At 34.7% G+C, this 26,605-nt stretch overlaps 1 protein-coding gene across 3 annotated transcripts in view; it reads left to right on the top strand.

The window, feature by feature from the left end:
• Positions 1-26,605, top strand: part of SCAPER (S-phase cyclin A associated protein in the ER) — a 520,882-nt gene that overhangs the window by 119,146 nt on the left and 375,131 nt on the right. For 2 of the 3 annotated variants that reach the window (XM_032342354.1, XM_032342352.1), the window contains 7 exons: positions 4,077-4,339; positions 8,245-8,478; positions 13,646-13,816; positions 18,728-18,803; positions 19,059-19,176; positions 19,449-19,560; positions 22,242-22,382. In XM_032342354.1, the coding sequence (XP_032198245.1) occupies positions 4,077-4,339; positions 8,245-8,478; positions 13,646-13,816; positions 18,728-18,803; positions 19,059-19,176; positions 19,449-19,560; positions 22,242-22,382 (1,115 nt within the window). The remainder of the gene's footprint in view (positions 1-4,076; positions 4,340-8,244; positions 8,479-13,645; positions 13,817-18,727; positions 18,804-19,058; positions 19,177-19,448; positions 19,561-22,241; positions 22,383-26,605) is intronic. The other variant, XM_032342353.1, reaches the window with a different exon arrangement.

Raw genomic sequence — 26,605 nt, 5'->3', positions numbered from 1 at the left:
ATAAAGTGTTGTTCAGAATTTGTTAGAGAAACCTTCTGGGGATAGAAATATTGTGAGGGAGATTTTAAAGTACAAGTTCAGTTTGTATAATAATTATAAGACTATTCAGATAGTCTGTTTCATCTTGGTTCAGTTTTGGTATTTTGTATTTACTGTAGAATTGGTCTTTCCAGTTTATTTTATAGAATGAATATGGTCTATCATACTGAATGTTCTGTATATATTTTTTGTTTTTTTGTTTGTTTTTAATGTTGTTGAGTAGACTGTTCTGTATATGCTATTATTTCAAGTTGGTTGTATCTAGTTCTGTCAGTTCCTCAGAGTGAGTTAGAAGTCCCCAGGTATAGTTGTAGATTCTTCTCTTTTTCCTTTCAGCCTTATCATTTTATTCTCCTGTGTATCTTGAGTTTGTTTGGTGTATGTATTTAGGGATGTATATCTTCATTGTGGAATGCTTTTATCATTATAGAATGTCTTTATTTCTTTAGTGGTTTTCTTTGCTCTGAAGTCTACTATATCTCATATTAATATAACAATTCCTGGGCGCCTGGGTGGCTCAGTGGGTTAAGCCGCTGCCTTCGGCTCAGGTCATGATCTCAGGGTCCTGGGATCTAGTCCCGCATCGGGCTCTCTGCTCAGCAGGGAGCCTGCTTCCCTCTCTCTCTCTCTGCCTGCCTCTCCATCTACTTGTGATTTCTCTCTGTCAAATAAATAAATAAAATCTTTAAAAAAAAAAAAACAATTCCTGCTTTCCTAATTAATATTTGAATACTTTTTCCATACTTTCACTTTGAATTTACCTAAGACCTTATATTTAAGTGAGTTTCTTATAGAAACATAAAACTCAATTGTATTTTTATTTTTAATTTTTTCATTTTATTTTTATTTTATTTCATTTCTTTACAGTGTTCCAGAATTCATTGTTTATGAACCACACCCAGTGCTCCATGCAATACGTGCCCTCCATAATACCCACCACCAGACTCACCCAATCTTCTCACTCCCCTCCCCTCCAAAACCCTCTGTTTCTCAGAGTCCAGTCTCTCATGGTTTGTCTCCCCCTCCAATTTCCCCCAACTCACCTCCATCTCCCAATGTCCTCTGTGTTATTCCTTATGCTCCACAAGTAAGTGAAACCATATGATAACTGACTCTCTCTCTGCTTGACTTATTTCATTCAGCATAATCTCTTCCAGTCCCTTCTATGTTGATACCAAAGTTGAGTAGTCATCCTTCCTGATGGAGGCATAATACTCCATTGTATATATGGACCATATCTTCTTTATTCATTCATCCATTGAAGGGCATCTTGGTTCTTTCCACAGTTTGGTGACTGTGGCCATTACAGCTATGAACATTGGGTTACAGATGGCCCTTCTTTTCACTACATCAGTATCTTTGGGGTAAATACCCAATAGTACAATTACAGGGTCACAAGGAAGCTCTATTTTTAATTAAGGAATTAAAGGAATCTCCAGTTTTCCAAAATTGCTATACCAACTTCCATTCCCACCAACAGTATAAGAGGGTTCCCCTTTCTCCACATCCTCTCCAACACATGTTGTTTACTGTCTTGTTAATATACTGTGCCAGTCTTTATCATTTGGTATATTTAGACATTTTATAATTAAGGTAATTATTGGTATGTTAGGGTAGGATATAGGCCTGTCATTTTACTGTTTTTCTCTTGTCTCTGTTTCTCTTTCCATTGTTTCCCTTTTTTGGCTTTCTTATCAGTAACTTTTTTTATGATTCCATATTGACTTATTTATAGTGTTTTGGAGTATATTGATTTGTTCAGTTTTTTTAAATAGTTGTTTCCTTAGGTATTACATTGTACATATGTAAATTATCATACTCTATTGGCTTTGATGTTTACCACCATGAATGAAATGTAGAAACCTAATTGTTTCCCTTTATTCTCTCAACTTCTATGTGTAATTGCCTTAATCATATTGTTTCCTATATTAAATGGTATTTTAATTTTTTTATTTCTTTTCAGCATAACAGTATTCATTGTTTTTGCACCACACCCAATGCTCCATGCAATACGTGCCCTCCCTAATTTTTTGTTTTACTTTCAAATGTGATTCAAGAGAGTGAGAAGAATAGTTTATTTACCTCCAGTTTTACTCATTGCAGTGTTTTATTTTTGTTTGTTTTTTTTTTAAACCTTCTTGTCTTATTATTTTTCTTTAGGGAGCTTCCTTTAGCCATTCTTCAATGGGAGGTTTACTATTGATATGTTCTTTCAGTTTTTCCTTCATCTAAGAATGCCTTTATTTATTCTTCATTCCTGAGGGATATTTTAACTGGATATAGAATTTGCAATTGATAGCTCTTTCAGTCCCTGAAAAACATGTCACTTCCTCCTAGCCAGCAGTATTTCAGAGGTGAAATCTGCTGCCATTAGAATTTATGTTACTCTTTGGATAATATATTTTTCCCTGTGGCTGCTTTCAATAATTTTTTCTTTCTTTCTTTCTCCCCCCCGCCCCAGTTGTTTAATTATGATGTGTCTTAGCCTGGATTTGGGGAGGATACATTTCCCAATTTCTTGATTCCGTAGTTTATGTCTTTCACTAAGTTTGGCTAGTTTTCAGCCTTTCTTTCTTCAAATACTTCTTCTACACTCTCTTTCCTCTCTTTCGGGGACTCCAGTGACACATGTTACCTCTTTTATAATTGGCCCACAGGTCCCTGAGACTCTGTTCTTGTTCTCAATGACACTTTCCCAGGAAAACTGATACACCACATTTTACCATCTCCTTGGCTCCTCCTGGTTGTATAAGCTCATCTCTTCTTTGGGGCCCACTGAGCCAGGAAGGAAGGAAATGTTTAGTATACAATATGTGTTTGTGATTGAAGGGAGGACAACTCATGCCATCTTGTTGCTGTATGGTGAGGTGGATTCTTAGGTTCCCTCCTTGGCAAGGGGAAGGGAGATCCATGTGCCAAGTAAACCTGCCCTCCAGCACTTCATTTTGTTACATTAATGTTGGTCTAGTGGGAGCTCAGCTTTCTATAGGGATCTGCTGATACTGGTGAAGGGGGAGAACAGAATGTTGACTAGTCCCTATTTCACACTCTGCCTTTGATGCTGAATGGAAGTGGAGGCTGTGCTTCCATTGGGTCCCGCTGACCCTGGGGTTAGGGAGGACCACTGTTTTCAGTTCTGACTTGCACTGCTTCATTCAGTCTCATTGCTGCTCAGTGGATATGGAGGTTCATCTTCCTACTGGGCCACACTGAGCGTAGGGGTGGGGGAAAAGGTCAAGTGATAAGCAACTCCAGTTCCTGCTACATCTTGGCTTTACCTTTCCTGGGCATGTGACCTTGGGAAATTACTTAATCTCTCTTCGTATCATTTTTCTGAATGACAAAGGGATAAATGAAATGACAATAATAGATTTTATCAATGATAAACTTGGGATGATACGGGACGCCTGGGTGGCTCAGTGGGTTGAACATCTGCCTTCAGCTCAGGTCATGCTCTGGCATCAAGTCCCATATTGGGCTCCTTGCTCCACAGGGAGCCTGCTTCTCCCTCTGCCTGGATCTTTCCCTGCTTGTTTTCCCTCTCTACTCTCTCTGACAAATAAGTAAATAAAATCTTTAAAAATAATTAAAAAAATGTGGGGTGATGGTACTGGTATTACAGGGTTGTTGTGAAGATTAAGAGTTATTCTGTGTAAAACACTTGGAACAGTATTAGCATATAGTATACACTGTATCAGGTACCTCATTAGCACAGTTGGTAGTGCATCAGTCTCATGGTACACACTATATAAATGCTTATTACTACTTTCTGATTCTGTGGCCTTATGGCAGTCTTAATCTGAATCTCAGTTTTGTCATTTGTAAAATAGAGAAAACTATACCTACCCCACAGTGTAGTTGTATTAGACGCTACACATGCACATACCCACACACATTATGCCTTGCATGAAATTAGTGTCCTGTTTGTATATTAGTTACATTTAGTGGGAATTAGATTGGAAATGTTTTTATTTTATAGATTTTTGAAAATATCATCTAAATAAATCTTGACTTATTTCCTTCCCTCAATTGCATAGAACGGAAAGATGCTGAAGGATGGGAGACTGTTCAAAGAGGAAGGCCTGTTCGTTCACGATCAACAGCAGTGATGACAAAAGTTTCAGTAGCAACAGAAACATTAAGGTCAAAGGATGACAGTGATAAAGAAAATATACATCTTTTACCTGACGAAAGCATACAGAAAGGTGAATTTGCTGGAGATGGACTTTCTAATACTATAGAATTTCGGTCCAAAGACTCCTTACACTCTTGTGACCATCCTCTTGCTGAAAGAACCCAGGTAGTACATTCTGCAAATCCTTTTACTGCCTTTTTATAAAGGATATGTCTATGCTGGAATGTCTTATTTTCCTACTTAACTTTTTATTGTGATATATTTCAGATCTCCAGGAAAGTTGCATGAATGAACAATGAACCCTGCTATACCCCCTTTACCTAGATTCACAGATTAAAATTTACCTCATTTTTTTCTTTTCTTTCTGTATCGATGCATCACAAACACAGATTGTATGTTGAACAGTTGAGAATAAAATGCAAACATCATAATTATTCACCTTTAAATATAGGATATATCTCCAAGGAATAAAGAAACTCTTAACCATTTTAATTGTAAAATTCAGGGAATTTGGCATCTGTATAGTGTTTTCATTTAATTTATAACTCATATTTGTGTCCCAGTGATTTCCTTATAGAATTTTTTCCCTTAGCCATGATCCAATGTCTAAATCACTCATTGTATTTAGCTTTGTTGTTGTTGTTGTTGTTTTTTAAACATCTTTCACCTAGGGCAGTTTTTATTTTTGTCTTTCACTGTTAATGTTTTTGAAGAATACATTGCATTTCTTTTTTTGTAGAATGTCTTTCAGTTAGTTCATTATCCAAGTTAGCTTATGTATTTTTGACAGAAATAAAGCGATTGCTATGAGAGGGCATCTAGAGGCATATGATATTAATTTGCCCAAGATTGTTGATTTTTTTTTTTTTAAAGATTTTATTTATTTATCAGAGAGAGAGAGAGAGCGAGCACAGGCAGACAGAATGGCAGGCAGAGGCAGAGGGAGAAGCAGGCTCCCTGACGAGCAAGGAGCCCGATTCGGGACTCGATCCCAGGACGCTGGGATCATGACCTGAGCCGAAGGCAGCTGCTTAACCAACTGAGCCACCCAGGGGTCCCAGATTGTTGATTTTTTGTTTTAAGTGGCATCCTTCTGCTTCATTTGAAGTATTATTAAAAATAATGATGAAAGTAAAGATCTTTTTGGACTTGCTCTCCTTTTATGTCCTGTAATCCAAGTGTAGAATAATTTGCTGATATTTAATACAGTTCTTTAGAGCTGTTGTTTTCGGTATTTGTGCTATTAGTCCATTTGAAATTTATTTTACTTATTTGATGAAGGAATGAATTTTTCAGGTTTTTTTTATATAAATATTCATGTTCAATTAGTATAATTTTATGTAAAATGAAATACAGGAGATATTGTATTTTAATATGTACTTTATTTATTTAAATTTATTTTAAATTGTACTTTATGGATGACACAGGGGCTAAGTAGAAGAGTTGTAAAATAGTCATAATATTTCTCAGTTTAGAATAATGTCCGGTTTTTAATGTTTTCTTTCTTTACCTCTAGTATATTTATTGTTACTGGAAACTTTACTCAACTTCCATGTTTTTCTTCTTAATGATGATAATGGCTCTTACTTGTACATTGTTCCTGATGTTCTGTAACTCCTTAATGTATATATGCCCATGTGAGATTGGAAGCTCCTTGTGAGCAGTATCTTATGTTGCCTTTTAATTTCCCACATTATGGAGCAGAGTCCTAAACACATAGAAAATAATCAGTACTTTTTTGGGGGTATACCTTTAAGAAGCTTTTAATGTTAAACTTGATGAAGTTTCTCTTTTTAAAATTTGGTTTTGTCTTTTTTTTTTTTTTAAGATTTATTTATTTATTAGAGTGAGACTGTGCGAGGCGGGGGAGGGGCAGAAAGAGAAGGAGAGAGAATCTCAAGCAGACTCCCTGCTGAGCACAGAGCCCTACATAGGGCTTGATTTCATGCTGAGATCATGACTGAAGCAAGATCAAGAGTCACTTAACCCTCTGAGCCATCCAGGTGCCCCAAGAAATCTTTTTTAATCACTTAACATATAGTTCAGCTTTGTTCATCCTCATTTTTATGACCTCTGCTTGGGACTGCATCTTGGTAATAGCATTTTTAATCTCATCCTGAGTAGATTTTAGTTCTTTTATCTCTACAGTAAGAGATTCTCTAGTGTCTTCTATGCTTTTTTCAAGCCCAGCTAGTATCTTTATAGTCGTTTTAAATTCAGTTCAGACATCTTACTTATATCCTTATTGACTAAATCCCTGGCGGTGAGTACTGCCTCCTTTTCTTTCTTTTCATGTGAATTTTTCCATCTTGTCATTTTGTCCAGTAAAGAAAGGAGAATGAGGAAAACCAGTAAGAACAAAGACAACAGAAAAAGAAATCACTTAACATTAACACCTAGCATTTTTGCTAACATTTATTTTAGTCATAAAATTTAACAATACAATAATTACATTGGTTTTGTGTAATGAATAAGCTTACATGATTTGGGATTTTAGGAATAATCCTTACATATAGCTTTTGAGTAATTAAAGTATTGCTAAAATATTTCAATATAAAAAGTTCATTGCTATTGGTATCCAAGCTAATTGATAGAATTTTTCCACTGTTGTTCTAAAAATGGAATTAGCATATTTATGTATTTTTAAACATTACTTTATAGTTTAGCTTTGATTTTGTTGTATAAATGATACTGATTTTTTAATATGCAGGGTTGACTATATTGTAAACATCAGTAATGCTAATGTAAATATTGCCAAGAAGATTATAAACTATGGTGACTAATGTATAGATAATGTTGATAGTAATATAAACAATGTGATACAACTTAAATAATACTTATATTAAAATCAACACTTAGAGACACTCTAAGTTTTGACCAATAGAATTTTTATTAAAGATTTTTATTTTTTTATTTACTTGAGAGAGAGAGAGTGAGAAGGTGAGAGAGGAGAAGGTCAGAGAGAGAAGCAGACTCCCCATGGAGCTGGGAGTCCGATGCGGGACTCGATCCCGGGACTCCAGGATCATGACCTGAGCTGAAGGCAGTCGTCCAACCAACTGAGCCACCCAGGCGTCCCGACCAATAGAATTTTTAAAGTAGTTTATAAGACTTGACAAAGTTTAATATTTATATAAATAATTAACCAAACTGGAGTTTTATAGCCACTGCCGTATTTATCTAATGTTTAAATAGTGATGTTAGTGGATTTTAAATTCATAATTTTAGATTTTAGTTCTACCTGGAGCTCATTACTCTGAATATAATTGGAAAACACAGCAGCATTCTTCTATGCTCTGTTATAATATGAAAATAAAAACTTGTTTCTTTTTACTAAATTGGAAAGTTAAAAAAAATGGATATGTATTTGGCCTAAGACAGTATTTTATTTGATTTAAATGGTTTAATGTGTTAAGTATTCCTAAAGGCTAATGAGGAGGATATGGAAATCTAGATAGGAATTACATAAGTAGTGAGAATTCATGCTATGATATACTATAGTTTTTATGGTATATTTCTCTTTAAATCTGAGAATTGGTATTGTGTACCATTGTGGTTTTACATGAAAGATACTTTAAGGTTTGTTAATGTTATTTAAAGAGAGCAAGTGTCATGTTTTGAATAAAATGCCCTCAAAGTGTATATTTTGGTGAAAAGTGCCTTCATTTGATATTCGGCAGACAACCTTTGGAAAAACCACATAAATATCTTTAGTTATTTGAATATAAGACAAAGTATCATACTTCCAACTGGAATTTCCTTTGTGAGCTATATAAAATACTCATCAAGAATCATTACTAAAAAAATGTAATTATAATATAGCTTAATTTCATAAAGCATTTCAGACAGTGCCCTATATACATAGTAGGTGTGCAAATAAAATTTGTGGCTGCTTAATTTTTTTTTCTTTTTTTAAACTTGAAACTTATAAAAAAGATGAATGGGTCATCTGTCGGCTAGTCAACTGCTGCTTTAGTTGATAGGTTTAGTAAAATCAGTTTTTCTAGAACGGAGTAGTTTGTGAGAATTTTTTATTATCTCTGAGTCATTCTGCAAATGTGTTTTGTTAGTTCACAGTGAGTACGTTGGATGATGTCAAGAACTCTGGCAGTAGTACTTTACAAGACAGTTCTGTGAGAACTTCTGAAATACCTGCTGTTCATATTGATACAGAGTGTGTTTCAATTACTCAGCAAGCTGACACACCTCCTTTGCAAGCAAATGACGTATTTTCAGCAGAAAAAGCAGGGATAGAAACTGAAATGGATCCTTCAGATATTTCAAATGTGAGTGCTGCTAACTTGGTAAGAACAACTTATCAGAATTATGAGTAAATATATTAAAAGGGAATAAACCCTAGTAATAATAAATTGTGTTGTGTGTTATTTTACAGTTTATAAAGCATTTTATATATGTTATTTCAGCTTAACACTTTATTCTTATAGCAAGCTTTTAATATAGTTAAGATTCTTCTTGTTCTGTAGAGGAGGAAAATGAGACTGTCCAAGTTAAATAACTATTGCTAAAATCATTCAGTTTGTGATCTGATCAAGTGTTCCTTAGTCTGGCATTAAGAAATGAAACCAGTAACAATAAAGTCTTCCATGCAACATCTAGCACTCTGATGGATGGGAAATGCTGCCTACTGCACTTTTAAAAATTCTCCAGCTTCTATCATTTGCTTGGAGTTGGTCTTTAAGATGAAATTTACTTACCATTTCTGTTGTGGAAATTTTAAAATGTGTTGATTTGGAATTAGAAGTTTATGTATTTGGATGACTACTTATTTATCTTCATGTCTTTCTGTTTCCAACTTTAGAATTAAGATACTTGACCAGAGGATAATCCAGAATGGATCATTCTAATTTAAAACTGACTTTCAAAAGAAGTAGGCACATATAAACAGTTGTTGAGAAAACTTACTCAAATTTTATTTTTTAGATAGCAATTATAATACTATCGTTTTCTTCAAAACTTAAGGCCTCATCATGCTGAAAGATGCTATCAACATATGGTATTAGACCAAATTATACATTTTTTGGACATAATAACATTAGATGTAGATGAAACTTGAGGGTTAAGAGAAAAATAAGGGTTATAGTAATAAGAAAAACATTTAAAAATTTAAAATAAGGAATAAAGAGCAAATTGTATTTTAACTTGGCTTTTTCAGTGTGACTGTTTTTAAAGGTTGAATATAATTGTGACCATATAAATACTAGACAATGTATGGGCTAGAAGTTGATCACTTTTATATTTTTTATATTCACAGCTAGATACCATATTGTTACTTATTTTGTGAGAATCATATTTCAAGAGGAAAAGATCCCATACTTATATAAGCATTAAAAAAGTATTTAAAAATTCTTCCTTAATCCATTTTATTTTGATCACATATGTAAATAAGCTTGTGGTAGAATATTAAAAACTCTTGGTTATTTTAAGAATCAGATTTATATATTTTATGTAGTCTGCTTTATATATGACTCTTCATCTATTTTTAGAGTTGTTAGAGGAATTTTAATTAAACTAAGATTTAAAAAAAATTTTGATTTTGATTTGTCTTGGCAGAGATAAGTCTTTGGCTTGCTCTAGATGTACCTCTTTGTTTAGGTTCTCAGTGGGGGATTATAGAGAATTGCTGCAGTGATGAGAGAACTGTTTTCTTTCTTAATAAGTATCATCATATAGCTGGTTAAAGGTAAAACTCTGCAGCTGTCTCATTTAACAGAAATTTTGGTAAAAAATGACTTAGAACCTTTCTACTTTAAGGTCAACTGTTGCCACTATTGTAAAAATGTGGTAATATAAAACCTAGCTAACAATGGATCTGTGTTTTTAGATTTACTAAAATTTGAAATTTTTTTTTTTAATTTTAAATTTTTTATTTTTTATAAACATATATTTTTATCCCCAGGGGTACAGGTCTGTGAATCACCAGGTTTACACACTTCACAGCACTCACCAAAGCACATACCCTCCCCAATGTCCATAATCCCACCCCCTTCTCCCAACCTCCCTCCCCCCAGCAACCCTCAGTTTGTTTTGTGAGATTAAGAGTCACTTATGGTTTGTCTCCCTCCCAATTCCATCTTGTTTAATTGATTTTAATGAAAATTTGGAAATTAAAAAAGTGATACATGTAGGTATTTATTTGAATTTCACAGTGTGAAAATACTAAAAGTTGTATATGAATAATTGAATCATTATTTCATCCATAAGCTGTACTTCTACATTAAAGTCTTTTCAGATCTTCAGAGACTAAATAGAAATGTACATATGGGGAAAATAAAATTGGGAGAGCAAATAGGCTCATGTGAGAACTTTCTGCAAAGTTATATATATTCAACTTTAACATTTGGATTTTTAAATTGTTCTTAAGTTGTAAGGTCTTTGTTGCACATTAACAACAGTCAGTTTGTATAATAATCTAGGGTTTATAGAGAAGAAGCTTATAGTGCAAAGAATTAGTCTCTCATCTAAACTCCCTCCCCCTCCCATTTTATTCCCCAGAAGCAATCTTTTGTGTTTTGGTGGGACAGATTATCAAGAGAGTAGATAGAAGTTGGGGAGGGAGGAGAAAGCATTAATAAAGATACCAGTGCCCTTCTGCACTCTAAACCAATTCAGTTATAAGTTGGGGCTCAAGCATTTGCATATTTTAATACCTCTATTGAAGTATAATTGATTTTCAGTAAACTTCGGGTATCTAAAATATACAAATTATTAAAATTTTGATGTGTTTATACCTATAAAAGCATCACTACAACCAAGAAAATGAACATACTGATTTCCTCTGAAAGTTTTCAGATTTCCCTTAGTAATCCCTCCTTTCTGTCCTTCCCAGTATTTCCTTCCCAGGTCATCACTGTTCTGCTGTCATTATATAGTGATTGGTATTTTCAAAACTTTATGTAAATAGAGTAATATAATCTTTTGTTTGGCTTCTTTTACTCAGCATAATTATTTTAAGGTTCATCCATGTGGTTTTGTGTACTAATAGTTCATTCTTTTTACTGTCTTTAGAAGTATTCTACTGTATGCGTATAACACAGTATATTCATCCACACAGAATGTTCATCCATCCATTCACTTGTGGACAGATGTTTGAGTCCAGTTTCTATGTTATGAAAAATGGCACCATGAACGTTTGTCTTTGTTTTGAACATACGCTTTCATTTCTCCTACAAAGATACCTAGAGGTCAGTTTTGTTGAGAGTATTGTTCAGGTCTCTTAGATCCATGCCAGTTTTCAATACATGTTCTATCAGTTGAGAAAGAGATATTAAAATCTCTGAATATAACTGTGAAACTGTTTCTTTTTTTAAATACAACTTTATTGAGGTAAAATGTACATAGCATACAGTTTACCCAGTTAAATTTTACAATTCGATATTTTTCAGCATATTCACAGAGTTGTGCAACAATCACCATGATCAGTTTTAGGGCACTTTCATCACTACAGAAAGAAACCCAATACCCATTAGCAGTCACTCCCTTTCACTCCATCCTTCCAACCCTAGATAACCACAGACGGCTTTCTATCTGTATAGGTTTGTATGTTCTGAACATTTCATGGAAGTGGAATATAATGTGTGGTCTTTTGTGACTGGCCTTTTTCACTGGGCATGATGTTTTCAAGGTTCATTGATGTTTTAGCCTTCATTCCTTTTTTGTGGCCAAATAATATTCCATTGTATGGATACACCACATGTTATCCATTCATTACTTGAAGGGCATTTGGGCTGTCTCTGTTTTTTTGGCTGTTATAAATTATGCTGCTTTAAATATTTGTATATACGTTTCTGTGTGGATATATGGTTTCATTTTTCTAGGGTAAATATCTTGGAATTTTTGGCTCATATGGAAACTTTATGTTTCACCTTTTTGAGGGATTATCAAACTTTTCCAAACTGGTAGCACCTTTTTTATTCCCATTAAGTTTTTTTTTTTTTATTTAATTTTTTCAGTATTCCAAGATTCATTGTTTATGCACCACACTCAGTGCTCCATGCAATATGTACTCTCCTTAATACCCTCTACCAGGCTCATCTATCCCTTCACCCCCCAAACCCCTCAGTTTATTTCTTAGACTCCATAGTCTCTCATGCTTCATCTCCTGCTCCACATTTGCCCCAGTTCACTTTTCCTTTCCTTCTTCTAATGTCCTCCATGTTATTCCTTATGCTCCACAAGTTAAGTGAAACTGTATGATAATTGACTTTCTCTGCTTGACTTATTTCACTCAGCATAATCTCCTCCAGTCCCGTCCATGTTGATATGAAAGTTGGGTATTCATCCTTTCTGCTGGCTGAGTAATATTCCATTGTATATATGGACCATACCTTCTTTATCCATTTGTCTGTTGAAGGACATCTTGGCTTTTTCCACAGTTTACATTTGCATTAAGTTTATTTACTTTTGTCGTTCAGTCCATTTCTGCTTCATGTATTTTGAATCTCTGTTATTAAGTCCATAAATGGTTATGTTTGTTTTGTCTTTTTGATGAATTAAACCTTTTATTGTTATGAAATGACCTTTTTTATCCCTCCTGATATTTTTGCTCTGAAGTCTGGTATTAATACTTCAGTTTTCTTTTGATTAGTGTTAGCATTGTAGCACTTTAACTGGTAATTTGTTTATATTCTGATATTTCAGTTAAGTTTCTTTTGGGCAGCATATGTTTGGATCTTGCTTTTTATCCCGTTTGACAATCTCTATTAATTAAGGTGTTTAAACTATTCCACTCTATTGATTATTGATATGGTTCCTTTAAATATACTGTCGTATGATTTGTTTTCTCTATGACTCACCTCTTTTTCACCCCCTTTTTCTTCTCTTTCTCTCTTCTTTTGGATTAATTATGCTTGATAATTCCATTTTTATCTCCTTTGTTGGCTTATTAGTCATAACTGTTTATTATTTCATTGTTTACTTCAGAGTTTCTAGTACACATTTTTAGCTTATCATATGAATTTATTAATTAATGATTTAGTTGCATGTTATACTTTTTTCTAATGTGTATTTTTAAGTTACATATACATGTTCAGAAAGTAACATTACCATTACAGAATAAAATCTTTCCTTGTTCCCTTTATATATTTTTCTTTTGTTTTAAAGATATTTGATCTACAACTGTTTTGAATTTTGGCATTCAAACTAGATTCATACTTTGAAATTAATAATATCTGTCATTTGTATAACTTCACAGTTTCTCATACATAGCGGTCTGATAAAGAAGGTAAGTCATGAATTATTGTACCATTTTGTGGAATACAAAATATGCTTTTGGTGTTAAGAAGCTTCTAAGTCACACAGGTAGCAAGTGGTTGAACCTATACTGAACCCCACATTTTATAATTCCAGATCAATGCTACTTTTTTGTATACTGTTGAATGTGTCGTTAGAACATAAAGAAAGAATAACTTTCTACTCAACTGATAATTCTTTTGTTTATTTTTAACTTTACAGTCAATGGCAGAAGTTCTTGCTAAAAAGGAAGAGCTAGCAGATCGTCTAGAAAAGGCCAATGAAGAAGCCATTGCTAGTGCTATTGCTGAAGAGGAACAGTTAACCAGAGAAATTGAAGCAGAAGAAAACAATGATATTAATATTGAAACTGACAACGACAGTGATTTTTCTGTGAGCTTTTATTTTTTTAATTTAATTTATTTATGTTTTTTATTTATTTCTTTTTAGCGTAACAGAATTCATTGTTTTTGCACCACACCCAGTGCTCCATGCAATATGCGCCCTCCATAATACCCACCACCTGGCTCCCCCAGCCTCCCACCCCTGCCCTTTCAAAACCCTCAGATTGTTTTTCAGAGTCCATAGTCTCTCATGGTTCATCTCCCCTTCCAGTTTCCCCCAACTCCCTTCTCTCCATCTCCCCATGTCCTCCATGTTATTTGTTATGCTCCACAAATAAGTGAAACCATATGATAATTGACTCTCTCTGCTTGACTTATTTCACTCAGCATCATCTCTGCCAATCCCGTCCATGTTGCTACAAAAGTTGGGTATTCATCCTTTCTGATGGAGGCATAATACTCCATAGTGTATATGGACCACATCTTCCTTATCCATTTGTCCATTGAAGGTCATCTTGGTTCTTTCCATAGTTTGGCGACCGTGGCCATTGCTGCTATAAACATTGGGGTACAGATGGCTCTTCTTCTCACTACATCTGTATCTTTGGGGTAAATACCCAGTAGTGCAATTGCAGGGTCATAGGGACGCTCTATTTTTAATTTTTTAAGTTTTTTTTTTTATAAAATTCCACTGTAGTTAACATACAGTATTATATTAGTGTGAGGTATACAGTATAGTGATTCAGCAATTCTCAACATTACTCATTGCTCATCATGATAAGTGTACTCTTAATCCCCATCACCTGTTTCATCCCCCTCCACCTTTGATATACTTTAGTTTAAATGTGTACCCTCAGTTAAAGGTATTTTTTTTCCTAACAAGAACATTTTTTACTTGAAGCATACTGCAGAACACATGTTCTAAAGGATATATATAAAAGATTCCATCCAAGAAAAATTCAATACACATTTTTCTTTAAGTACACACTGAAGAATCCCCTGGCTAAATAATATAAAAAGAGACATAACAAATACTACAAATTTAAGGAGACTGAGATCATACCAAGTATATTTTCTATCCACAGTGGTACAAAACTAAAGACCACAATAAAAGTGGGAAAATCCACAATGTAAATATTAAACAACACACTACTACACAAGTAATGGGCCAAATAAGAAATGAGATAGCAAATCAAAATAAGTCTCAAAAGAAAAGAAGAAGAAAACACTATGTGTCAAACCTATGGGATGTAGCAAAAGCAGACATTAGAGTGAAATTTATGCTTTAAATATTTGTATTAAGAAAAATAGTTGAAGTAGACAACTTAACATTATACCTCAGGGAAGCAGAAAAAGAAGAAACTTAGCTGAAATTTAGTAGTGGAGGGAAGTAAAGAAGATTCAGAAATAAATAAAATAGAGATGAGAATAAATAATAACATAACATTGAAAATCATGACCAGTTCCCCTCCACCAAAAGAAACAAAATTGGCAGTGCTTTAACTATATAACTAAGCAAAAAAAATTTTTGAGTCAAAAACCAAAATGAGAAATGAAAGAGAAAATAATACAACAGATGAGATCATAAGAGATTACTATAAAAAATTATATACTAACAAATCAGATAACTTAGAAAAAAACAAATAGATAATTCCTAAAAACATACAAGTTACTAAGATTGAATCATGAATCTTGAATCCAGAAAGTAGGAAGTCTTCGTACACCAATAACAGGAATGAAAGTTGAATTGGGAACCCGAAATCTCTGAACAAAGAAAAGCCCAAGACATGGTTTCATTGGTGAATTTTACCAAACATTTAAAAAAATATATCTTTGTTGATATCTTATAAATACTGGAATAGAGGGAACACATTCAGAATCATGAGGCCAGTACTATCCTGATACCGAAAAAAGATAAAAACGATACAAAAAAAAGGTCTGGTTTGTCTGATGTAAGTATTGTGTGACAAATGTTTTTCCATCCCCTCACTTTGAATCTGCCAGTGTCTTTAGGTCTAAAATGAGTCTCTTGTAGGCAGCATAGAGATGGCTCTTGTTTTTTTTAACCCATTTTGACACCCTGTTTATTTTGACTGGAGTGTTTGGTCCATTTACATCTAAAATAATTATTGATAGATGCGTATTTATTGCGTTTTACAGTTGTTTCTAGAGATTTTCTCTGATCCTTTCTTGTCTTTATCACTTTTGATCTCTCCTTTGCCCTGGAAGTGTCCCCTTTAATAATTCTTGTAGGGCGGTTTAGGGGTTATAAACTCATTTAGTTTTCATTTGTCTGAGAAACTCTATCTCTGCTTCTAAATTATAGCCATGTTGGGTAGAGTATTCTTGGCTGCAGATTTTTTCCATTTAGTACATTGACTGTATCATGCCACTGACTTCTGGCTTGCTAGGTGTCTGTTGAGAAATCTCCAGCTAGCCTTATGGGGTTTCCCTTGTAAGTTAAGGACTTTTTTTGTCTTGCTGCTTTTAAGATTTTTTTTCTTTATCACTTTATTTTGCAAAATGAATTATAGTATTTCTTGGTGTTGGCCTGCTTTTGTTGATTCTGATTGGAGTTCTCTGTGCCTTCTATATTTGGATATCCGTTTGCTTCCCCAGATTAGGGAACTTTTCTGCCATTATTTCTTGTTCCTTTTCCCCTCTCTCTTCTTCTTCTGAGACTCCTACAAAACAGATGTTTTTACATTTAATGGAGTCACCAAGTTCCTAAATCTATTCTTGTGTTGCATAATTCTTTTTTCTCTTTTGTTTGGCTTTATTATTGTCCATTATTTTATCTTTGAGGTCACTAATTTGTTTCTCTGCTTCTTCTAGCCTGCTGTTCATTGCATCAAGCCTGTTTCCAGTGTCATTTATTAATTCTTCATCTCTTATTGTCTTTTATCTCACTGATTCTCACTGGTGTCTTCTATTCTTTTCTTAAGGCCAGTGAATATCCTTATGATTGTTGCTTTAAATTCTCCATCAGGCATGTTACTTATATCTCTTTTGCCATGGCCTTATCTTGTTCTTTCATTTGGGATACATTTCTTTGTCTTGGCACTTTGTCTAAGTCTCTGCCTTCTTCCCTGTGTTATAAAAAGCCAGTTATGTCTCCTGAAAGTAATGGCTTTCTGAAGAAGAGGTCATGTAGTGCCTCAGGTCTGGCACTTCATGGAATATCTTTGGTATGTGTGTGCTCTGCTGTTGTGTTTTAGCTGCTTTATGCTTCAGGCCAGTTGTCTGCAGAGGCTCTCCATGCCTACTGGGGACACTGTTTAATCCCTGGGCTGAATGTGGTGAGTTTTAACTAGATGTGCTCTGGTATGTTTGTGAATTGAGACCTGACACCAACTCTCTGAACTGAGGCCTTGCAGAACTCTGTTCAGGGTTTGTGATCTGGGCAGGAGTTTATGCTGATCTTCTGTGGGGAGGGGCCTACCATTCTGGGACTGAGGCAAGCTTGACCAAGAAGTGCAGTTCTGCCAGAATGCAGGGGTGTAGGGCATGATATAAGCAAATTAGGCAGGTAGCGTTGGTGCTGAACTTCTTCCCTCAGATGGCTCTGTGTTTATGCTGAGGGGTGTGGAAGAGAAATGGCTCTTCCTAGCTCTTTTGTTCCCAGAGAGGCATCTCTGTGAACACTGTGCTGCACCTCAAGGAAATGCTCTTAGAATAGTGAATAATCTCCCACTGTGTGCCCCAGGTGTGCCCCACTGTTTCCACACTGTCTGCCCCTGTTTTTTTGCCTGTCTTCTCTCCAGGAGCAGGGCTGTGCCCTCTGGGCTCCATCCTAGCAAGCCTGCTGGCTTTTAAAACTCCAAATCTGTTAAGCCCTGCTGGTTGCAAGAACTCACAAAATTCAGCCCCTCTCATTTTCCAAACCAAAGGCTTTGGGGAAAGTTCTCTTTGTGCATGCCCCTTTGTGCTTGTGTGTCTCTCTCTTGCCCTTCCCTGTGACCAGTGCTCTCTCCCATTTGCAGTATCAGCAATCTGATCCATTTCTCCCCTAAATCATGTCTCTGTACTTCCAATCTTCTTCATTGTGACCTCTTCTCTCCCTTTAGTGTTAGAGTTTATCCTGTCAGTCTTCAGAATGGTATCTAGGGGATGATTTGATAGTTACTTTGTTGTGTTCCCGGGACAAGATGAGCCTGGGGTCCTCCTACTTCACCGCCACGTTGGGTTCTTTCTGTGGCCTTTTAGAATTTTTAACATAATTGTTCAAAAAATTACATTTAGAAATAAAATTCATAGGGCCAGAAGGACTTACACTTGTTACAAAAACAATAGGAAATCATTCTTTAGCACTTTTACCATTACAAAGTGTTTTTATACATAATTTCATTGATAAGCTGGAAGTTGTTATACATAATTTCATTGATAAGCTGGTAAAAAGTCATTTTACCGATCGATAAATTGAATCTTCAAAAAAGTAAGAACATTAATCAGATTTTAATTGCAGAGATTGACATAGAATCTAAGGTATTTTAGTTTTTTCTTTTCCACTAATAAAAAGCAAATGATAATGCCTTGCTGTCACTAAGCCCTCAGGATATATATGTTGCTAAGAGGGACTTTTTACAGAATGGACATAACTATAAATGTTTCAAATGTTTTTCTATTAAATTTTAATACCCAGAGAATAATCTTGAGCTCTTCTCATGTGTATTATGAATATGGCAGAGTTACATGGTAATAATATGAGGCCAATATGTTTCTTTTAAATTTACTTGATTTGTTTCTGCTGTTAAAGAAAAGTAGGTTTATCTTCCTCTTAAAACGTATAGACTATAATATTTTAACTTGGTGATTAGTATAACTAAAAGAGGTATATAACCTTTTTCTGGTTTTGAACTGTTTGTTAAATGTATTAGGAAAATTACATTTGCAGTTCATTTTTTTAAGGTTATAATTATGTTCAAGTATTTCTTTTTCACTTTTCCTTATTACATTTTAGGCCAGCATGGGCAGTGGGAGTGTATCTTTCTGTGGTTTGTCAATGGACTGGAATGATGTCCTTGCAGATTATGAAGGTATTCTGTGTGTGTGTGTGTGCGTGTGTGTGTGTGTGTGTGCGCGTGTGTGTGCGTGCGCGCGCATGCAAGCATGCACACTGTGTGTGTAGCTAGAAGGATTTAAAGTAGATTATTTTACTAAATGGGAGTTTATGTATAAAATAAATAATTTGGAGTGGGAATGCTGATACCTTTTAAAATTCTGTTCTCAAATGTTGGTTTTACAGAACTGTGTGGTTAAACAGTTACAGTGGTTTTCTTTTCTTTGGGCAGCTCGTGAAACTTGGCGCCAAAGTACATCATGGGGGGATATTGTAGAGGAGGAACCTGCTAGACCTCCAGGCCATGGAATTCACATGCATGAAAAACTTTCCTCACCATCTCGTAAAAGGTTGGGCTTTGAAAATTAATTTGAAATGTTTCACAGAAGGGAAAATAGCTACTCTTGATTATTAAATAGAGTTGCTAAACAACATTATAAGGCATATTACTCAGGATAGTTACAGATTCATTGAAAAGTGACAATGTTTTCCTGAAACGTTAGACCAGAATTACGTTTGTATACTTTTTATATTTACTTTAGGAATGTTGAAGACTAAAGGAAATATTTTGGCTTTATCATGTAAACATTTGTGTCTTCTTTCCATTTGTTTGTGTTAATAGAACAATTGCAGAATCTAAGAAGAAACATGAAGAAAAACAAATGAAAGCACAGCAGCTAAGGGAAAAGTTACGTGAAGAGAAAACATTAAAGCTGCAGAAATTATTAGAAAGGGTGAGTTTTTAATACTTAGAAAATTCTGATAGCCTTAAATTGATGGGCTGATTTTTAACTTGACTATTTTTTGTCTAAGAGAAGCTAGCAGAACTATAAAAATAATTAAATTTTCTAGGAAACAAAAGCATTTATACCTTTTCAATTACAGAAGGTTGCCTACAAAAAGAAAAAAGTTGACATTTCTAAACCCGCTAATAATTTTGATGTTTGCAGAATTGGCATAAGTTATTAAGCTGTGCTTTGTCTTTTGCCATTTTTATGGGGGTGTTTCTTTGGGGAGTCTTGTAGACAGTGTACAATGGTTGGTAGGATAGTTTTGAGCCTCAGATCATCAGGTTTGAATAAGTGGAGTACTGACTGAATTTATAGAAAAGATTCTCAGCTGATCAGTGTGATAGAGTGGGAAGAACATGGGGTCTGGAGATAGCCAACCAGGGATCAAATTCCGGTTTTTCCACATGATAAAATATTGCCCTGGGCAAGTTACTTGTCAATATTGCATATCAGTTTTTTTATTTGTAAAATGACAATTATAATTATTAACTTGACATGATGATTAACTGTGGCAATTATGTATAATAGTAGCATAGTGTTAGGATGATGGTTGCTCATTGTGTGATCATTCTTATTATTACTTCAACATGCCAGATATAGGCAAGTACTGTATTATTTACGTGTGCTGTATAATAATGACCTTAAAACTGAGCCGCTTTAAACAACAGATGTTTATTATCTCACAGTATATGTGGGCAAGGAACCTGGGAGTGTCTGCCCTAATGATTTTTATTTGGAGTCTCTCGTGAGTTTGCAGTCATGCTATTTGCTGGGGTCAGTCATTTGGAACTGAAGGATCCACTTTTGGACCCACTCATGTGGTTATAGGCAGACTTAAGGTGCTGCTTACCAGTTGACCATAGTCTTCAGTTATTTGTCATGTGTGCCTTTCCACAGCCCAAGTGTCCTTGACATGGTCACTGGCTTCCCTACAGAAAACAGTCCAGGAGAAAGGGAGGAAAGGCGAAGGGGTTGGGGATGGAGATGAGGATGGAGAGAGGGAAAGAACAAATGAGCTGCCAAAATTGAAGCCGCATTGCCTTTTATAACCTGATTGTGGATGTGATATGCTGTCACTTTTGCTGTATTCTATTGGTCAGAATCCTGATACAGTGTGGGTGGGAATTACAGAAGGATCTGAATACCAGGTGACTGGGATTGCTGGGAGCCGTCTTGGAGCCTGCATACTTTAAGTACCTATCACAACATGACAAAAGATATGTGACTGTTATAGTATAGGTGAGCTCCTTTGTTATCTTCTAGTACTAGAAAGGAGTACTAATATACAAAGATGAAAAATATTTGCTTTGGGGCACCTGGCTGGCTCAGTTGGTGGAGCATGTGAAAGTCTCTTGATCTCAGGGTTGTTAGTTCGAGCCCCATGTTGGGTATAGAGATTATTTAAAAATAAAATCTCAAAAAAATATTATTTGCATTACTTACAATGTATATTTTAAATTTTGGAGAGATAATTGGATCAAATAATCAAATATTTTTTAAAATGAGGTGTAGTATAAGATTCTAAGTTTTGTACAGTAGAAAAGTTGACTAGAAAAAGAAGGAAATCTGCAACTTTTATCTTTACCTGAATCTCAAGAATTTGTCATTATTTTTATTTTAATCATTTAGAATGAGTAAATCAAAATGAAAAACAGACTCCATGTTATGGGGTTCTGTAAGAGTTAATATATTATTTAATTTTTAGTTTTAGAGAAATGTTGTAACATAACTACAACTTCCCTCTTACTGTGTCTTTTTAAGTTTTATTTTATTTATTTATTTGGGAGAGGGCAGGTGAGCATGAGTGGGGCGGAGAGGGACAGAAGGAAAGGGAGAGGGATAGGCAGACTCCCCGCTGAGCAGGGAGCCCAGTGTGGGGCTCAATCCCAGGGCCCTGAGATCATGACCTGAGCTGAAGGCAGATGCATAACTAACTGGACCACCCGGGCACTTCTTACTGTGTCTTTAAGACACATAAAGTTATATAGTTTATTTTCTTATGTAATATAATCTGCCAATATTCATGCAAACAGAATAATAAGTTCTTGAAATTGTACAATATGTTAGAGGTTCTTTGGTTTAATTTTCCATTTATGTAAGTTACTCTTTGATTTTAATGATAAATCTACTTTCTCTTTGTATAATAGGTTATAGTTTCAGCACTGTTTTCATATGTGATCTCATCACCAGACTTCTTTGTAGCTCACAGAGTTGGACAGTTACTGAATTCCATTTTATAGGTGTGAAAAATGAGTCTAGGAGAGGTAAAGTACTGTTTCCAGTGGCATATGACTGATAATTGGCTGACCAAAGAGCTTTGAAGATCTGTCTTCTAGCTCCTAATCCAGAGCTGTTAACACATCATACTTTTTTAGGTGGTTAAGGACATAATTATATAGCTGAAATTCAACTGAAATGTTAGTTTTATTCCCACTCATGTTGAACCAACTTTTGCTTTTGCTAGCAAGGGACCAAGGTAGTTGTGAACTCAAGCAGTCTGGCTTCTTAGTCTGGGTTCTAAATCACAAGTCATGCTCCTTTAGGGCTTTCTAGGTTCTAGACTTTGTAATTCCTAAGCTGTTTATCTGTTAAATTACTATGTGTGATTATCTCACTCTGTATAGGAGAAGGATGTCCGGAAGTGGAAGGAAGAATTATTAGATCAACGACGCAGGATGATGGAAGAGAAATTACTTCATGCTGAATTTAAACGAGAGGTGCAATTACAAGCAATTGTTAAAAAAGCACAAGAGGAAGAAGCTAAGGTATATCTTAGGTACTTTGAACACTGAATTAGTTCCCTAAGTTCTCTTTTCAATTGTTAATATAAGAGGCTGATATTTGTGAAGTAATTATTCTATGCCAGAATAATAGGCTTGCTTAAAACATATTAGGTGCAAAATCATATACTTACAATAATCCTTTAAGATGTATATTAATGTTTTGCAGCTTTTTTGAGGTGCAATTGACAGACAACAAATAGCACGTATGTAAAGCATCAGTTTGATGAGTTTTGACATGTATGATTTCCTGAAACCTCAGCACAATGGAGATAAGAAGCAGTTTCTGGGCCCTCAGAAGTTTGCTCACGCTTCTTTGTATTCATTCCTTCCTCCAACTCTGTTACTGTGCAGTTGCTGATTTGCTTTTTGTCACTATGGACGTTAGCATTCACTAGAATTTCATATGAATGGAACCACACAGTATATATTCTTTTCCTCTGGCATCTTTCACACAACATAGTTACTTTGGACGTGATCCATACTATTGTGTGTATCACTTCCTTTTCATTGCTGAGAAGTATACCATTGTGTAGAAATACCATGATTTGTTAAGCCGGTCACCTGTTGATAGCTATTTGTTTACTTTCTTGTTTTTTGGCCATTATAGATCTAGCTGCTGTGAACTGTCATGTACAAGTCTTTGTGCAGATGTGTGCTTTTATTTTCTTGGGTAAATATCTAAGAATGAAATAGCAGAGCCTTATAATAGGTTCATGTATTTTTTTAATTTTTTATTTTTTATAAACATATAATATATTTTTATCCCCAGGGGTACAGGTCTGTGAATTGCCAGGTTTACACACTTCACAGCACTCACCATAGCACATAATAGGTTCATATTTAACTTATATGGTTTTCCAAAGTGGTTATTATATAGGTTCCCCCCACTATCTGAAAGTAGAGTGTTCCAATGAAACTTTTTATAATCTAAAATGGCATAAAGATGCAATTACCATTAATTTATATGGAAAAATAATATCTTTTAGGCTTTTCTGATACGTTAGGACACATCTTGCTAATGGATGCACAAAATAAATTGAGACAAAGCACAGATATTCACCAACACAGTTCAAAACTGTGGTGGCCTGATGCTGAGATGCTGAGTGTAGTTTCCAGGGAAGGAGCTGGGCAGCGCCGCTCATACTGTTTGGGGTGTGCTGACTCTATAATGGCTCACTGTAAAAACAGACACTGAACATGATTTTTGTTTTTTTGCTTTTTTTCATAAAGCAGACATCCTCTTTGAATTTATTTTGGTTAGCAAAAACAAGTGCTAGTGTAGGTCTCTCATAAAAGCAAAGTGGTATAATGAGAACTTTCAAAAAGCAGGGGATAGTTGTGGTATTAGATATTCTTACCAGCAGTGGATGAGAGTTCTAATTAAGCACATTCTAACCAACATTTGACATGGTTACACATTGTAATTTTAGCCATTCCACTTTATTATGTGTCTATGATATCTCATTTGGTTTTAATTTTCATTTTTGAACATCTTTTCAGTGCTTATTTCATATCTTTATCTCTTATTTGGTGAAATATGTGTTCGAACATCTTATTTATTAAAGTTAGATTATTTTATTATTACATTTTTTAGCTTTATTGAGATATAATTGACAAATAGTAAGGCATATAAGGTATACAGCATGATGATTTGTTATACATATACATTGTGAAAGCATTCCCCTCATCAGGTTAAATAAGACATCCATCACCTCATATATTTATCTGTGTGTGTGTGTGTGTGTGTGTGTGTGTGTGTGTGTGTGTGTGAGAGAGAGAGAGAGAGAGAGAGAGAATGTTTAAATTCTATTCTCTTAGCATATTTCATTTATACACTACAGTGTTATCAACTGTAGTCACTGTGTTGCCCATTAGATCCTCAGAAGTTATTCATCTTAAACCTGAAAGTTTAAGCACTTTTACCATCCTCTCCCTATTTCTTTTCCCATTCTCAGCCCCTGGCAACCACTTTTCTACTTTGTTTTTATGAGTTCAACTTTATTTAGATTCCAAATATAAGTGATACCATGCAGCATTTGTCTTTCTTTGTCTGGCTCATTTAATTTAGCATCTTGCCCTCCAGTTTCATCCATGTTGTAATAAATGAAAAGATTTCTTAAAGGACTTCCATGTATTTTAGATACTAAGACCTATGTTTTGTAAATAATTTCTTATGTCTTTGGATTGCCTTTTCCTTTTCTTCTTTCTCTCTCTCTCTCTTTTTTTTTTTTTTTTTTTTTAAAGATTTATTTATTTGTTAGAGAGAGAGAGAGGGAGAGCATGGGCAGGGGGAGTGGCAGGCAAAGGCAGAGGGAGAAGCAGACTGAGCAATGAGCCTGATGTGGGACTTGATCCCAGGACTCTGGGATCATAACCTTAGCTGAAGGCAGATGCTTAACTGACTGAACCATCCAGGCATCCTGCCTTTTCCTTTTCTTTAAAGTGTGTTTTGAAGTTTTAAAAATTGCCAAAGTCCAATGTATTAACTTTTTTCCTTCTATACTTTGTGTTTTTTTGTGTCCTATATAAAAAATCTCTGGGGCACCTGGGTGGCTCAGTGGGTTAAAGCCTCTGCCTGGGCTCAGGTCATGATCTCAGGGTCCTCGGATCGAGCCCCGAGTCAGGCTCTCTGCTCAGCGGGTAGCCTGCTTCCTCCTCTCTCTCTGCCTGCCTCTCTGCCTACTTGTGATCTCTGTCAAATGAATAAATAAAATCTTTAAAAAATATAAATAAATAAAAGATATTTACCTAAATTTATAGTCACTAAGATTTTCTCTTAATTTTTTTTGTAGGAGTTTTACATTTTACAATGAGGTCTATGTTCCCGTTTGAGTTAAATTTTGTATATGGTGTGAGGTAGGATTGAGATTGATTTTTTACGTAGGGATATCCAATATCCAAGTACCAATTGTTGAAAAGAGTATCTTTTTTATATTGAATTGCTGTAGTACTGTTGTTGAAAAGCTATTTGCCATACATATGTATGGGTCTGTTTCTGACCGTCTATTCTGTTTCATTTGTCTCTGTGCCTATTTTTATGCCAATACCACTTTATCTTGATTACCATTATAGTATTGTATCCCTTTGATGTATATGTCTATTTAGTGCTTTGAAGTTTTCAGTGTGAAAGTCACCTTATTTAAATTTATTCCTAAATATGTATTCTTGTAGACATGCTTATAAATTGGAATTTTCTTAATTTCATTTTCAGACCATTTATTATTAGTGCATAAAAATACAGTTGAATTTTATATGTTAGTCTTGTCTCTTGCAACCTTGCTTAAACTGACTCTTTACTTCTAATAGCTTTTTAGTGGATTCTTTAGGACTTTCTATATACAAGATCATGTTATCTGCAAATAGATATAGGTTTATTTCTTTTCCACCTGGTTGTCTTTGATTAGTTTTTCTTCCTTTTTGCTTTAGGTAGAACCTGAAATTCAGTGTAGAATAGAAGTGATAAACGTGGACAGGATATCTTTGTTTTTTTCCCAGTCTTTAGGGGAGGTATTTAGTCTTTCATCATAAAGTATGATGTTAGGTGTGTGTTTTTATAGATGCCTTTCATCGGATTGAGGAAGTTCCTTTTTATTCCTATTTTGTTGTGTGTTTTTATCACAAAGGGATGTTGGATTTTGTCAAATTGCTTTTCTGCATCTGTTGCAAAATAGTGTGCTTTTATTTTTTGTTCTCTTGATATTCGCTATAATACATCAATTGAATTTATGTTTTATATATTTACCTAATTTTTTAGTTATTTAAGGTGAGAGGGTATATCTGGACCCTGTCACTCAGGGCTGGAAGTGGAAGTTTTGAACTATGTATTATTATTATTATCTTTATTTTCTAGAGGGGCAATCTGAAGGTAGATTGTTGATGGTCACACAGCCAGAATTAAAATCCAGGTCTTTGTGGTTCCAAAGCCTCTGCTTTTACAACTGTGGTTTTGGTTTAGTATTCTCATTTTTTGGTCTTCTTTTCATATGAGTTAAATGAATTTTGATTTGTCAAATTGCTTCATATGTTTACTTTATAAAATTATAGTTTTATTAAGCCATAGTGGCTTCATAAGCATATTAACCCAAACTACAGTTTAAAAACTCTCCATCAAGGTCAAGCTGCTGGCTGTCTTTACCTGAGAATATGAGCTGTCTTTTGTTAATAATCAAGGTAAACTGAATCAAGAGTCTGTACTAAAATTATGG

This window comes from Mustela erminea, chromosome 5 (assembly GCF_009829155.1).
Source record: "Mustela erminea isolate mMusErm1 chromosome 5, mMusErm1.Pri, whole genome shotgun sequence".
Classification (NCBI taxonomy): domain Eukaryota; kingdom Metazoa; phylum Chordata; class Mammalia; order Carnivora; family Mustelidae; genus Mustela; species Mustela erminea.
Note: the sequence above shows the minus strand (reverse complement) of the source record. Positions and strands in the feature narration are given on the sequence as shown.